A 15,264-nucleotide genomic window follows, 5' to 3' on the forward strand; every position below is an offset into this window, starting at 1 on the left:
GGAAAATAAGAAATTAAATTGTTTAATTTTAGATCAAACTGAGAAACGACTGAGTAAATTTTAATGTATATTAATTTACATACAATGACATCTGGTCCAGCAGGTTGGCTCGGAAGCGAACAGGAGTAAATTAAATATGCATCGGCGTCATAGAATGTGCCATAATGTGATCTTGGCAGTAACTCTGTACCTGATTCCTAAATAAAAAAACTAAATTAATACAGACCCATAACATATCCAGATTTTAAAACGTGTAACATTTTTTTTTCAGCTTTACATTTGACACATTGGAGGATAAACAATATGAATCCCGTGCCCACAATCTTTCGGAAGCAGTCAGAAGCTGTCCAAGGCGGCCTTGACTTAATAATACATTTTATGTTTTCCATATTTTCTATTTCGTACCAGTATATGTTTATTAACAATGTCATTGTGGAAATGTGACATCAGATTTATAGCAATGGTACTTTACAATTTTACTTAAGCCACCAAAACTTGGAAACTATGAATGGCCTTATTTATATTTGGTGATATAAATGAGGGCATTCGTAGCGCAGTGGCACAAACGTGACAGCTTGTGGGTTCGTTTTCCACTCGAGGAAATGAAATATTTAATATTTTAATTTATTTACTCTGTTGTCGAGGCAAATACCTCCAGAATTCGGCGGAAAGTGGGGAGCGAAGTGTCTTAACACTAGGCTGCCTCTACCTACCCTGCTATATGCGATATACCGCGTCATGCTAAAAAAATAAAATATTAATTCAATTTTATGTAAAATAAAAATATAAAAAGTATAGTAGCATTCGATGAAGAAAAATATAAATATGTAAAATAACGAAATCTTCGTAGTGGCTGAATTCGTAGAAACACATGTAAATAGATATGTAATTATGTGTGTAATATGTATTAGCATCGAAAGATGTATAATTACCAATGACTACAAATATAGATTCATATGAAAAACCGGTCAAGTGCGAGTCGGAATCGCGCACGTATGTTCGGTAACCATTGCCTGATAATTAATTAACGAGAAGCAGAATATCTAAAAAATGCTAAATTGAAACTTGAGCACTTTTGTACTCATTTTGTATGAATCGAAGTACAAATATTATTTTAATATTTTTTTAGAAAATTTTAATATTGACTTTCTCCTAATTGCGGAATAACACTATGTAAAAATTATTAGTATGTTTTTAATAGAATTTGTACAGATGATGTGTTTGTTAAGTGTCTTTGCCTTTTTAAAAAAATGATCTATAAATACTCTCCACGCATAGGTGAACGATGAACGGTGAACGATCTAGATATCAAGGCATTTGGCATAACACAATAGCGGCCTTCCTCGTTACCAGTGTAACTGTATTAAGTATTAACAGATCCTCTTTCAAATGACGCGTTACTGTTAGCTTAGATGAATATATTATAATAATCTGTCTAATTTTGAATTGTAAAACGTTATGTATAATGTTTTCATGCGCATGCAATATTTGACTAAACTGCCTAGAAAAAATATAAAATAAAAAAAAACTTTATTACAGTTTTTGCCTTACGGCTACCGAACCCTAAAAAGTGAGTGCTTCTCTGAACGCAGTATTTCTTCGTAATAAGCATTATTCATGCATAATAGTGATTCAATTACGACAGCAATGCTCGATTAAATGGATGACGTTTTTGTGTTAAGTGGCTGCGGCTGCGACTAGTGGTGCACAAATTATGTATATTTAATAAGAATTAATTACATAAAATCATTAGGTAGCGTTAAAAACTATTAATATCTGTCGAATTGTATTTTACACAATTAATTTACTATTATTGTAACTTATTGTTTTTACACAATAATATAATCTTTATATTGCATAAGTACTTAGATGTTTGATTACTACGTTAAAACCTTAGGTTTAAAGCCTTAGCATATTTTAAAAGACCCAGTATCGAAATATGAATTTGAAAAAATATACATCAAACATAAAATGCTCTTAATCTATATAGAACCTATTTATTATAACTAAATACTAATTTATTTTAGATCTTTTTTAACGTTAGTCGCGGTCTGATGACTGTCGTCGTTCGGCGACTTCGCTAGCGGTATCGAGATGTGGAGTGATTCACGGTTTCCGTTACGAATGGTTTATCACCCACAATAGACCGTAATCATAGCGTCTAATGCATAACTCGAAAATAGAACAGAAAAACTTGTAATTACTTGCGCTTGCTGAGAAATGAGTTGGTCGTCTGTGGTCTTTACATGTTGCAAGTTATTTTTTTTTTTTTAAATCCATAGGAGTAACTACTAATGTATTTATAAATGTGTCAACGCATGTTTTAATGGATGTATTATTTAAAATGTCCTTTCATAGGTATGTACATAGCTAGATACTAAGATGTTTTTAGGTATTTATTAAATAATTAATTTTAGCTCGACATCTCGACATCTCAAGATAAATGGTCTTGACAGACGGACGATAAGGGTTTTTTGCCTCTTGAATTCCTACCTCTTAATGTACGGAACCCTAAAAATATGGAATTCATTAGGTAAAGAAATTAATGCATGCAATGATTCCTACGATGAATTTCACCTGTTTGGTAATTCGTACTACCTACGTACGGAACCCTAAAATAATTATGATGATCATTGTAAGATATACTTCCTCACAACATGAAATAAAACTTTACGTAGCCTAATTAGGCTATATTAATTACTTTATCTCTTACTTATATTTATTTATTACGAGACAGAGATCTATTGTGGTTGTAGCTATCAATCATACGAAGCAGCTGTTAAATCATGGCCAGCTGCATCGCGGCCGGCTACGGAGCGTGCGACGTCAGCCACTTCGCTAAGCGTGCGTCTCACTGCAATTTATTGCACATACTTAACTGTACCTAACTTTCTATTGCTTTGTTTGATTAAAATATCTTTATAAATAGGAATAATAATAAATTTTCATTGTAGTATTAAATATATAAAAAAAATAGATTTTTTCAGATATTAAAAGGGATAAACAGAAGAATAGAATAACTAGAATAAACAATGGCTAATCTACTTGTGTGGTGGGATGAAAAAATAAGTAGGTATGTATATTTACATAAGTACCTACTTATAAGCCAATAAAACTAGAGAAATAATGAGATATTTGTAAGAATTCAAATTTAAAATTTTAAAACTGTAGAAATTATGGTTTACGTAAATAGAAACATTTAAATTTATTTATACTTATTTAAAGTAGTTAGTATTTTGACGACAGTTTGAATTTATCTTACTACTAGTTAGTTCTTGTTAACTTGTATCGATACTTAGTTCTTGTTAAGTGCAATTTATGCTTAACACAGAAAGCTAAATAAAAACATTTTTTAATACTTGAGACATGTGACTTTTATACAATTTATTTATGTATCACATAATTAATTACGTAATACTTTAACTATCTTAAAATCTTTAGAGACAATAGTACCTATCTGGATAAACTGAAATAATTAATTAAAAGTTTTTGTTGAAAATTGCGAAAATGTAACTGAAATAATATTAAATAGGAAATTGTTAACGTGAGAATAAACGAAATATTTGTGTCAGCCTTTCACTAAGCTATCTCAGTGCCGAAATGGTATGAGCTTGTACAGCTTTTGTAACCAGTGAAGTTGTCGTGACTTTATTAATTAATTTAGTTAATTATATTTATTTTTTTATTGGCGATCTACATATTTCAAGAATATAGTTTAAGACCAAAATAATTTTTATTTATAAAAATATTTAGAAAAAACTATATTTCATTAATAAAATTGGTAGATATATTGTTAGATAGATTGGTAGACCAACCAAGCTATTAATTGAAATATATTTGATTTTTTAAATATTTGAATATTTAAAGAACTGGAAAGACAAACATTTATATGGCTTCCAAAAGCATAACAAAATTTAGTAAAGCCGTATAAAGCGCTTTGGGCCATGTTACATGTATTTAATTTAAGTATTCAAATCCTTCTTGAATTTCATCGTATTTTATTCAAAAATAAAATACAAAACCTGTTTAATCAATTAAATTATAGGTAGGTAGTGTATAAAATATTATTGACAATTTATCCTGGATGATACATTATTATATCTTTAGATTTTCTGTCAATCTAGGAAGGGAAAGTGTTTTTACATGGAACTTGTAATTCTTAGAAACTAGTGCCCATGGTAATGTTTTATTCGTAACTTCCGGAAAACATGGGAAGCGAACCATGAGAAAATGTCTGAGATTATAGATAGTTACGGTTAAACTGTATGAAATTGTCCAACAGTGAAAGTAAATTTAAAACCCGGCTTAAATAAGATTCATGTAACATATGCGTGATAGTTCACCATAGTACCTACTCCGCTGTCGTTTGGGACATTATTTGTAAATCGTGCGCAGAATGGCTTACTTTTTGTTAACAATCCATGCACATGCTTCATGACTGATTGATCGAAATTAATTTATGGTTTTAATAATGGTTGTAACCATAAATGCAAAACAGGTCCTTCGAAGAACTTAAATTTAAGGAGCAAACACAAATAATGCAAACACTTATCTACAGGTTAATGCTTTAATATAGATAATTATATCTATATATATTTATATACATATATTATAGAAATGTGGTGACATAGATACAACATAGATTTTGACGATCTACAGTCAGCCTATCAGTTAGAAACGTGAAAATTGGACAGCGTGAAAAGTGAGCCATCCGCTAAGAAAGGATTTTGAAAAATTTTAACCCTAAAGGGATGAAATAGGGGTTGAAAGTTTGAATGGAAAAATCTTTAAATCGCCACATATTTTAATAAAATTTGAAATTTAGACTCTTAAAAATATTTCATTGAACACGTGTTTCGTGATTTGTTATAATTCACCTCTAGAGTTGCAAATAAGTATGTAGGCGAAGCTGCGCGCGTCCGCTAGTATACAATATTTGTTATTAAGCATGTACATATGCTGATACAAGTAACTAACAATCGGTTCGCCATTTTCTGCTTAAATTGAGACCAAAGTGGGGAAATGGACATAATTCCTTTCCCGAGTCAAAGATCCATTCAAATAATTTTATTGAAAACTAGCGGCCCGCTCGCGGTTGCACCCGCGTGAACTATGATATGATATTATTAATTTCTGTCTCCATGACTACGTCCTAGTGACGTCTATGCAAAATTTGAGACTCCTAGCATTTGTAGTAACAAAGTTTCATACAAACTTTCGACTCCAAAAACAACTCCTTAGAAGTCGAATATTGCAAATTCCCGTCTTAGCGAGCACCTACGTCCTATAAGTAACTCCTATGTAAAATTTCAGATTCCTAGCACTTGTAGTTTCTGAGATTTCGTGATGAGTGACCTTTCGATTTTATATATATAGATAAGGAGTTCCATCAGAAGCTACATTCTTTAATGCCTTAGACCTGAGGAATACTCGCGCAAGAAGCTCAGAGGGACATCTTATTAAATGAATTATATACAAATTTACACTTTATTATTAGTATAGGTATGTACGAATTTCCAAAATAAGGAGAAGAGAAATCAGGCGAGTTACCGTAACCTACATAATTATCTGGTATTCTGAAACAAACATCTCACAAGTCGTTCGTACCGTTAAAGATTAATTACAATGCAAGAAAAACACAATAATTTAAGTAATAGAATCGTGTGTTAGAAGTTCTGCCCTATTAAACAAGAAAAATAAGCTCTCTCACAATAACTGGCTACGTATCTGCTAGCATTTGGTCGTCGTTACTATAAATATTCTATAGGTTACTGATATACTTATTTCCTTCTTCGCCTCCGTAATTTCTAACGTGTAAATTATTCGAGACAATCGGGAAAATATGTTATTATTTTATTTTTCCTAGCTTCACGCTGTACCCCGCACATAGCATGCTAGGCAGAGAAAACCTGGGAACCCAGTGTTGTGATTAAATTGTCTCATTAAAACATTGAGATATTACGTGTTGAATGGCGGAACTCAACGCTGCGCTTCGCCTCGATACCAGAGCTTCGAAATGTTAAATATTTCAATTCCCCGAGTGTTATAAGACTGTATGTAGATACGTAATGTACGAAAATTTTTGTCACTTAACACTTGTAATAGCATTATCAAAAAGTTGAAGAAATGATTTGTTTGTAAATCTTACCGTGACTCTCCATATAAGGAATGTGGTGTGATCCCGAGGCACGGTGCGAAAGGCGGCCTCCGGGGGCACAGGTCGCGTCTGCCCACCCTCGTCCTCCTGTGGTACAGGACACACAATATAAAACACCATGCTTACGACAAAAAAACAATTTTTATAAAATTTGAAATAGTGACTCTTAAAAATACTTCATTGAACACGTGTTTCATGATTTATTAGAATTCACCACTAAATAAGCAAGCGAAGCTGCGCGCGTCCGCTAGTAGTCTATAAAAGCAAACAAGATAACACGGCTGTCGATGGATCGATATATATAAAATGTGTTGCACATTTTATAACTACCCACACACTATAATCATGTATTGTTTATTTATTTTCTTCGTATAATTTAACATCTTGTTTTTTTCTGTTTAGTAGGTAGATATAAGTTAGATAAATTTAATCATAAAAATGCTAAGAATACAAACTTTAAAAACGTTCGTGCATATCTGTATTCTATACATGTACCTATAAATATAAATATATATCCTGTAATCAGTACTACTTTATATTTATCAAATGACGTATTAAAGCTGAACGAAATCGAAGCTATCACAATAAAATCGAATTAGGTAAGGGAGCGACCGCGCGCCGCTCCAATATCAAATGTGGCTTTTAGCACACGCGACTTTATCCCTATTAGGATTCATAATAGCAGCATAATATTATATATGATTTTACTCGGTACATTGGGAATTATACTTAATATAATCAAATTTTAAACGATATTTTCACTAAGTCACAAGTCAGTAGATATGTTCACATGAAAAAAAAAAATGAAAAAAATAACACTATTTTCATTCACAAATTAATTCACAATGTTTTTTACTTGTTCAGCGCCTATTTCCAGGATATGCATATTCTTGACCGTGGTCTGGGGCGTACTGGCTCATCACCACGCGCGCACTCCCACCAGCGGCCAGCCGCTAGCACAGTATGCGATCGCCGATCAAGACAACACTAAACAAGACGCACAGACAGCCGCGAAGCTGCCACACACACCTTTAGCTCAACACTATGGCACCCGCTGACTGATGTACAAGAAAAGAAAATCTTTTTCACGCTGACTGAACAAAGCATATTTTAATAAACACAAGAGTATAAATTATTCTTCGCGAAAGTCTGAGTGGCGTGTGGTCGATTGATGGCTACGCCGCGGCGAGCACAATATCGTGATTTCATCTGCATTAACTTATAATTGACCGCAAGTAGGGATTTTTGGGTTCTCAAAACCTTATATTTAGTACACTTTCGGCAAAATGAATATTCATATATTTTTTTAGTAGTTAGTTATTTACAAACAAGTACTTTATGTACGAAAATAAAAATTCTACAGAGAGTTCAGAAGACATCAAATAGAAAATATAATATTAGATGTACCTGATACCTACATTTAAGTCCATTAATGTTCTTCGACTTTTATTACAGTTGCTTCAACGTAGAAAGTTAGCGATAATATCTGGTACTGTTGAATTTCGTGTTAGATCTCGTGCAGGCTCTCAGGGGAGACTGGTTCTGATGACTGACTAGAGGCTGGAAATTCGCAGGTTGATACATCTGGTTCAGGAAGTACGGTCCAACGCGCGCTTTGTGTCCACTGCATGTGTTCACTTTCGTTTGTTAGATACGCGGTGTTAGGTTGTAATGACCAAATGACGAAAACTATTTTTTTGTTTCATAAGGTATTTTTTACGCTCTGCGTGTATCATGCAAACTATTTTAATTGTAGCTCGTAAGTAAATAACATACGTAGATATTACATACTCCTACGCCTATGAAAGTCCCAATACACCTTAATAATTGTCTAATGTCTAAACTCTAAAATGGACGTAAAATAAAAAACATAATATCTTGACACTGTTTTTAACTGACCCACTTATGGTTATCTCCCATTTCTATGTAGCCCATTTGGGGCAGCAATGAGGTATTCGCACTTTTCGAAATATTGCAAGGGCCACAAGTAACAAAAGCCTATGCGACGTGGCACGGCGGCACAGCGTATTAACTTTAAGCGCGTCGATTGTGGGTTCTGTCCCCAGTCAGGACAACGATTTTTTTATATTATGACATTCGCTTTTGTAACAAGATAAAGCCCGGTTGAGTTCCACGACTCAACAAGCAAAGTCTCGAAATTTCGTTGAAAGAGGGGAATGGTGTGTCTGTTATACAGGTATTACGGCACTATCAGGGGAATCAAAATTCATAGGGTACTTACTCCTGGTTAGCCTAGAATTATGAAATTTGCCAATTAGCATCTACAGGTAGTACTGGTTAAGGAAAAAATCTGAAAACTATACATTTATTGTTAAATCCTTAAAAATAATAGCCTTAAAAAGAGGGGAAAATTTTATTTTGGTTGATTCGTTAATTTCAAATTCTCAAATATTTATATATAATTTAATTATATATTTTAATTTTATTGTAGAAAGCCACTTTTTTCAACACTAAATAAGGGTAAGTAAATTCAATTATCATACGTTTATTTACCTAAAAGCTTATACAATGTTTTTTCATTAACCTTGAATTTTTTAGCATAATACCATACAATACATGTTTCCTAATCTAATCGTGTCACCACAATCGGAATTAGATACGACCAGTTATTGTGATGCGAACAATGGGGCTTTAGATCTAATATGTCGTATCGACTGATGACTTACTTCAAGCTCACTGAGGCATATCAAATCAATTTGTAATTTTCAATACATAATAACCTGTACATAGCTACAGCATATTATTAAATACCTACTGTAGAATCCAGAATTCCTGATCCAATGAGACTGAAATGAAAACAATGTCCGATTCTAAGTACATAGGATAGTAGAAACAAACCACGAAATTGAATGGAGTGTAACGATTGGAGTAAGTACTTATATTAAAACGATGTCTTCTATTTACCCCGATATATACGGGAAAAGCGTGAAGCTATTTATAAAGACCGGTCAAGTACGAGTCGGACTCTCCCATCGAAGATCCCGTGCCTATTTCATGATAGTAAATCAGCGGGAAGTATAGATCAATTAAGTATAAGTATAAATTGGATTCATGACCTTTTGCGAAAAATGCTGCTGCGATTCTTAAAGAAAATTGGCTCTCGGCGTAACATATTTTAATAATAAATTTTAGATATAGTAGTTAAACCTCATTTATTTATGTGAGGTTCTGATTTGTTAGATATTACGACGTCATGGATAATAATGCGTGGCATTATGTCATCTCTTAATACACATTCATTTTATTAGTAAAATTTATAAGGCCTATCCCATTTAATAAAATTATTTCTAAAGTTGCAATGTACAATGATAAAGATGAAAGAACTTCTGTACAAAACGAAATTGAAGAACACAATGTTACTAAAAAATCAGTTTCAACAGTGGGATTTCGAAATAATACGGAAAACCAAAACGCCAGGCCTTTAGCTTTACGAACAACGCAATCATTTACTGGTGCTATCGAGGAGCTTCGATTTTGTAATAATTTCCAGCAATTAAATCTGAATAATCGTTCGAACGCAGCAGTATCACCGCGTCTAAATACCGCTTGTCCTTGTGGGTGTCTCATGAAGTCGCCCGTAGTAGGACCGTTCAGAACTAGAGAGAAGAACACCTTAGCTCTTCACGTTGTGTCACCTGATGTTTTAAACTATCACGGTTACAATTTCGAGCCGTGCCAAATAGCTATGTTTTGGAAAAAAGATTGCAGAACATTTTTATGGAAGAAAAAATCTAATAAAACAGAAAATCAAAGGCAATGTAGTTATTAGAAATGATATATATGTAAATTTCTGAACATAAATAAAAACAAGGAACTAAATAAAATTACATTTATTTTACGTAAACATAATGCTATGCATCTAAGTAAGTAACGATTCTATTATTGCAGAGTTTGAACCGTGTCTAGCGGTTGTTTCTCAACTCCTGGCATATTTTCTTCAACTGCTTCACCACATGAGAATCTGATGTAATCAATAATTTCAACATTATTTTTTTCCAATACTTCTTCCACAGTGTATGAGGGATCTAGAAGATACTCTTGATAAATGAGACAAATCTCGTCGTCAGAATTTTGTGTTGGTTTATCTTTTTCTTTGTCACCAATTTTTTGTGGAGCACAGCCAACAATATGTTGACATATTTGTTTTCCAATGTCGTCTCCATCATTAGATTGTCTATAAGCTAGCAGTGCCCCATATTTGCCGGTTGCGTAGTCGCTGGCCGTTGAAGGAGCAGGGTGAGTATATGCCGTGATCTTCACATCATTGCTGTTTGCTTTCCAACACTCTGCTCGTCGTAGGACGGCGTTTTCACCGACTGATCCAATAAAAAGAGCCAATATTTCGGAAAGCTTTTTACCACCATCAATATGAAGATTTCCGAGCTGCTCACTGTCTAACTCCAACTGGAAATATTTAAAAATATTATTAAATTAGTCTATGCATCATATATCTATTATACTTATAAAATGATTGTATAATAACATACTTTTGTTACAGGCCCTTTTGCCTTTAAATTAGTATGTGCAAATTTATAACAGGCTAATGTAGCATCTTCAAGCATCTTCTGGAATTTTTCATTTTTTGCTACAAAGTCGGTTTCACAATTGAGTTCCACTAGGGCACCATGGCTCTTGTCAAATTTCACAGCTACCAGGCCTTGAATTGCTTTGCGACCAGCAAGTTTTGTAGCTTTAGCCCAACCCATGGCTTGAGCTTGCTCATTTAACCATGCTTCAGCCTAATAATAATAAAAAATAAACATTACAAATAACAATTGTATTAAAGTTAATAAAAATTGAGTCATGTTGTTGTGTGGAGCTTAAAATGTGACTGTAAGCACAACTGATGGCAGGTATGATCCCCACCCGAGGAAATGAAATATTTATTTAATTTATATTTTCATTACTTCACTCTGGTGTCGAGGCCAATGCATGGTGTTGCCTCCAGAATTCAGCGGAAAGTAGGGACCTGAGAGTCAGTTTGAAGCTGATTTTTTTTAAATAAAAATGTTTGCAATTGCTGAATTGCTGAAAAAGTGTGTGTCAGATTCAAACATTATCTCTCAGATTAAATATATATATTACAAATTTTGAATATATATTGAAAACAATATAAATGTTTTATAAATCATTGTTACAAATTTTGATTATTAGTAAGACCATTGCAGTCTAATCAAATTTATCACAAGCAGTATATTTAAAGATTAAACTGTTTGAACTTTAATATAAATAGAAGGACAGTAATTAAGCCCTTAATCACACATCTCATTTGCCATCTGTAAGCCTTCATAGATTTTTTTCAAATTAAAATACAAGCCTATCTTATATGTAGCCTTGTCTATTGAATGATACTGAGGTCGAGACCTGGTGACCTGTAACATGTGGTGTGGTAGAACTCACTGTTGAGTGAGACTTTGTGTACCAGAGCAGTGAAACAAAAGAAAATAATTGACTGATTATATTTCATTATTTGCAGTCAGATCAGGCCATAGTTTTCTTCTAAATTATAAAAAAATATATAAATATATCAATATGTATGAATTCAGTTTATCGAACAATTATTTTGCAAAACATTTGTATCAGGATCACACTTCAGGGTGATTCTGAAAATCTGAAAGTTATTCTTTGATCCATAGGTTTAATAAAGCTGTTGTGTTAAAAAGTAAAGAATAAGCTTCCCCATACTATTAAATCTTTTTACTTGTACTGATAAAAAATACTTTGACTGTACTGTGACACACTCAGAAATACTTAAGGCACAAATGCAAGAAATGTGAACAAGAAGCTTTTACTGTACTGATATTTCTTGACAAATATGTCAATAATATAAATATTATTTACTATGATATTACTCCTACCTTTCCAGAATCATTATTATGCATCTCTAAAGCTTTCTTACAATTGGCAATAGTATATCCTGTTTTCTTTCTAAGTTTTGCCAAGAGTGATGACTCTGCTGCTCGACAATTCGGACTGGAATGAAACCTCCTCACAAGTTGAAATATCATCTGAAGAATTAATATTTTTTATTGTAAATATATTAAAATAAGAAAGGTTTAACTCTATTTAGCCATTTATATAAACTAAATTGCTTACAGGAATCAGAACTTTCTATCTTTGTAGTCACAGACACAAATTGTATAAGATAAATTTATTTTTAGTTTGAACTAAAGTATATTTAATCATAAACAACTTTGAGCTTATACATATATACCTCACGTATTTGTATAAGGTTTGGCCTATGACATCATCATCATGCTGTTAAATCTATCCAAGGACAAGCATACACTACACACTGCACTTTGAAATACAACAATTAACAAGTAGCATTCATTGTTAAGTGGCTTTAGTATGATAAAAGAATTACCATTGAATATTTAATTCTTTGCTACATTTAATAAATAAATACTTTATCCTCCTATAACAAAATGTTTGTGTCAGTTCATTAGACAACAACCTAACGCATTTTTCCCGAAAAAAGTACCTACTTTGTTACTCTTAAGTTCAACGTAATATTTTATTTTTTGATGTTAGCCGGTTTTAAAAAAAATAGGTTGCCATGGAGAAATTAATAACATTAGTTTAGTTTATCGTCGAGTGTCATTTATTACGTTAGATATCTATTTAATTTAGAATATTGTTAAAGTAAGGAAGTATCTTAGATTGTGTAATTTTAATAGTGGATGCGTATTACCTTTTGAGGTTAGTGGATCAAGTTTACACAGTTTATATATTGAGTACAAGGAATATATATATAACTAGATTTTATGATTTAAGTTATTTGTTCCTAATATTTAATATACTTATAAATTATTTCAATTTATTTATTAAAGAAAAATTTGGTCTTTACAAGCTGTCATAAGTGACACTGACGTTATATTTTTTTTGCAAAAGTATACAGAAAAATTCATATCTTGATAGGAGGCTTTTTCGGTTAACTCGATTGTTAACACAGTTGTTAAACGGTGCAGTACTGAATGTGAATAAGTTTTTTTTTATTTAAAATACAATCAAATTTAATTATAATTATTTACCAAAGAGGCCAGTCGTGGCGTGGAGCACAACCCCTCGACTCGACTGTAAACGCGACAGATTGTGGGTTCGATTTCCACTTAAAATATTAAATATATTTTCATTTCCTCCAAAAGTCGGGAACGGAGGGTGGGGGACGGAGTGCCTTAACCGTTAAGTTCCCATATGAGCCTATGTTCCCTCGTTGTATTCCAGCAGGAAGCTAAAAAAATATATAATTCTACTCTTCATTCCATTGAATAACTATATAATATATATTTTCTAATATCTTTGTAGGTTTCCACATAATTATAAAAATGAAACGTAGTAAGCAAACAAGAAAAAAAGAACAGCCTGGTCCATCAGATGTAAAATTGCCTAGAATATCAAAAATAAAAATGCCAGATGATTTTAAGATTAGGACTCAACCACTGTTTTCACTTCCGGAGGAAATTTTAAAACTTCCACCTCCCGTAACTAAATCTACAAAGGCCCAAGCCAGTAAATCCATTTCAAGGAGAAAATCAAGTGGTATATCATTTTAAATAAATAAATAGGATCTATAAGATTTGTATATCATATTGATCCCATGTAGTAGAGTTTTTATAATGCGCGATTTGCAAAAAAAAACAGCAATTAAATATAAATGCTATATATACTATATATACTTTCGACATAGGGACCATCGACTTGACATTCTACTGCTGGTGCAGGTGCAGAAGTTATAAAATATCCACAAACAATAAATATGTATGTTAAATATAACCATTTTTTCAAATTTTTCTTAGGATGAATGGCATCTTTTAAATAACGTGTCACTTTTGCCGGGTAAAATATTCGAAGATGACGAATTTATTTCTTTAAAGTTGTTAATCTTTTCTTTCTATAATAGAATCCATAAATATTTTGAAATATAGCATCCACAAGTGGGATCAAACATTAAAATCCATGTCAGATATGCAACCACACCATGACGGCGTCAATTATTTTTATTCATTTGACATTCATTTTTTTTATTATTTAATTTTTCTTTATTTTTCTACGACTTTAGTAATGCAAAGCTTCACGGCAATGAGAAAAGCAAGAGAAGATTTTAGAGCGAAATTGATGAATTTAATTTGTAAGTCCGCTCCTGGTGAGGAAGGTGATATGATTCCGTCGGGAGAGGAAAAAAATATGTTAAGATATTATTACTATTTACGTTATGGCATCGATACTATACATGTGGCACCTTTGGATAATAAGATGATTTTGCGGTGGGTTTTCTATTGTGTTGGTATTAATTAATAGGTATCTTCAAAATAATTACAAATAAGGCCGTCGTAGCCCTGCAACACACGGTAACGCGACGGTTGTGGATTTGATCCCCAATCAGGGGAATGAATTATTATTTATAAATGTTTTTATTTCTTCACTCAGGTACCAAGACAAAGTGCGGCTTTGATTTCCGCCACACTACACACAATGTCGCGAAAATGCAGCGCGAGGTTAGCAACGGAGTGTCTTAACACTATGTTCCCTCTGCCTACCCTGTTAAATGCAGGATACAGCGTGAAGCTTAAAAAATACAAATTATAGAATATTCTATCTCGACCTAAGAACAAGACAATCTTGTCTTCTCTTCTTTACTCATAAATAGTAAATGATGTTCTTTTTCTCTACATACCTATATGTATTTTTAGGTATGAAGTTATGAACTAAACTTGCATAATCATATTACAGTGTTCACAATTTAATATCCCCGAAATTGAAGAAGTGGCGAGATTGTTTACTTGTAAGCACGGACGAGATGCGCGAGGATTTTATGATGAGCATGAAGAAAGCTATCGTGGATTTTGTCCTGAAGGATCCTAACACGGTAGTGTTTTATTCATTCGCCTACCTATATAATATAAATAAAAAATATTAAAATACTTAGGTATATTTAAAAGTGATATAAGTATAACATTTATTTAAAGTTTTCATACTTATAAATTTTTTTGCAGAATTACGTTGTAATTTTCTTTTTCTGTAACAGAATTGATGTCCATAACCGGGACAGACATAAAATATCGATTTACCATATATTTTTATCT

The 15,264-nt window shown here is 32.5% G+C and overlaps 4 protein-coding genes across 8 annotated transcripts in view; 2 read left to right on the top strand and 2 right to left on the bottom strand.

The window, feature by feature from the left end:
• qua (villin like protein quail) overlaps positions 1-7,781 on the bottom strand; it is a 12,795-nt gene extending 5,014 nt beyond the window's left edge. Inside the window, exons 1-3 of one of the 2 annotated variants that reach the window (XM_085199851.1) lie at positions 7,576-7,781; positions 6,149-6,244; positions 84-197 (exon numbers count right to left, since the gene is read on the bottom strand). In XM_085199851.1, the coding sequence (XP_085055977.1) occupies positions 84-197; positions 6,149-6,244; positions 7,576-7,587 (222 nt within the window). In that variant the 5' untranslated portion in view covers positions 7,588-7,781. Of the gene's footprint in view, positions 1-83; positions 198-6,148; positions 6,245-7,013; positions 7,278-7,575 lie in introns of those variants that run through there. The other variant, XM_085199788.1, reaches the window with a different exon arrangement.
• A 1,433-nt stretch (positions 7,782-9,214) lies between these two features.
• Positions 9,215-9,983, top strand: LOC146541297 (uncharacterized). The gene has a single exon (XM_085190536.1). It carries the CDS (start codon positions 9,477-9,479, stop codon positions 9,945-9,947), a length of 471 nt encoding a protein of 156 aa, XP_085046662.1. The 5' UTR covers positions 9,215-9,476; the 3' UTR covers positions 9,948-9,983.
• A 10-nt stretch (positions 9,984-9,993) lies between these two features.
• Positions 9,994-13,059, bottom strand: mEFTs (elongation factor Ts, mitochondrial). 4 transcript variants are annotated; one of them, XM_085190515.1, is made up of 5 exons: positions 12,873-13,059; positions 12,546-12,596; positions 12,037-12,186; positions 10,666-10,917; positions 9,994-10,582 (listed from the first exon to the last, which is right to left on the bottom strand). In XM_085190515.1, the coding sequence occupies exons 2-5, from the start codon at positions 12,546-12,548 to the stop codon at positions 10,058-10,060; spliced, it is 930 nt and encodes a 309-aa protein (XP_085046641.1). In that variant the 5' UTR covers positions 12,549-12,596; positions 12,873-13,059; the 3' UTR covers positions 9,994-10,057. The 4 variants fall into 4 exon arrangements, with proteins under 4 accessions (XP_085046641.1, XP_085046647.1, XP_085046653.1 ...); XM_085190521.1 differs by lacking the exon at positions 12,546-12,596; XM_085190527.1 differs by lacking the exons at positions 12,546-12,596; positions 12,873-13,059 and adding an exon at positions 12,393-12,539.
• Positions 13,060-13,492: 433 nt separating this feature from the next.
• The window catches only part of Dhc36C (Dynein heavy chain at 36C), a 36,438-nt gene continuing 34,666 nt past the window's right edge, over positions 13,493-15,264 (top strand). Inside the window, exons 1-3 of the mRNA XM_085189322.1 lie at positions 13,493-13,720; positions 14,241-14,445; positions 14,912-15,047. Of these exons, the coding sequence (XP_085045448.1) occupies positions 13,507-13,720; positions 14,241-14,445; positions 14,912-15,047 (555 nt within the window). The 5' untranslated portion in view covers positions 13,493-13,506. The remainder of the gene's footprint in view (positions 13,721-14,240; positions 14,446-14,911; positions 15,048-15,264) is intronic.

Source organism: Heliconius melpomene, chromosome 1, assembly GCF_056956725.1.
Source record: "Heliconius melpomene rosina isolate 202511_hmr_F chromosome 1, ASM5695672v1, whole genome shotgun sequence".
Taxonomy (NCBI): Eukaryota; Metazoa; Arthropoda; class Insecta; order Lepidoptera; family Nymphalidae; genus Heliconius; species Heliconius melpomene.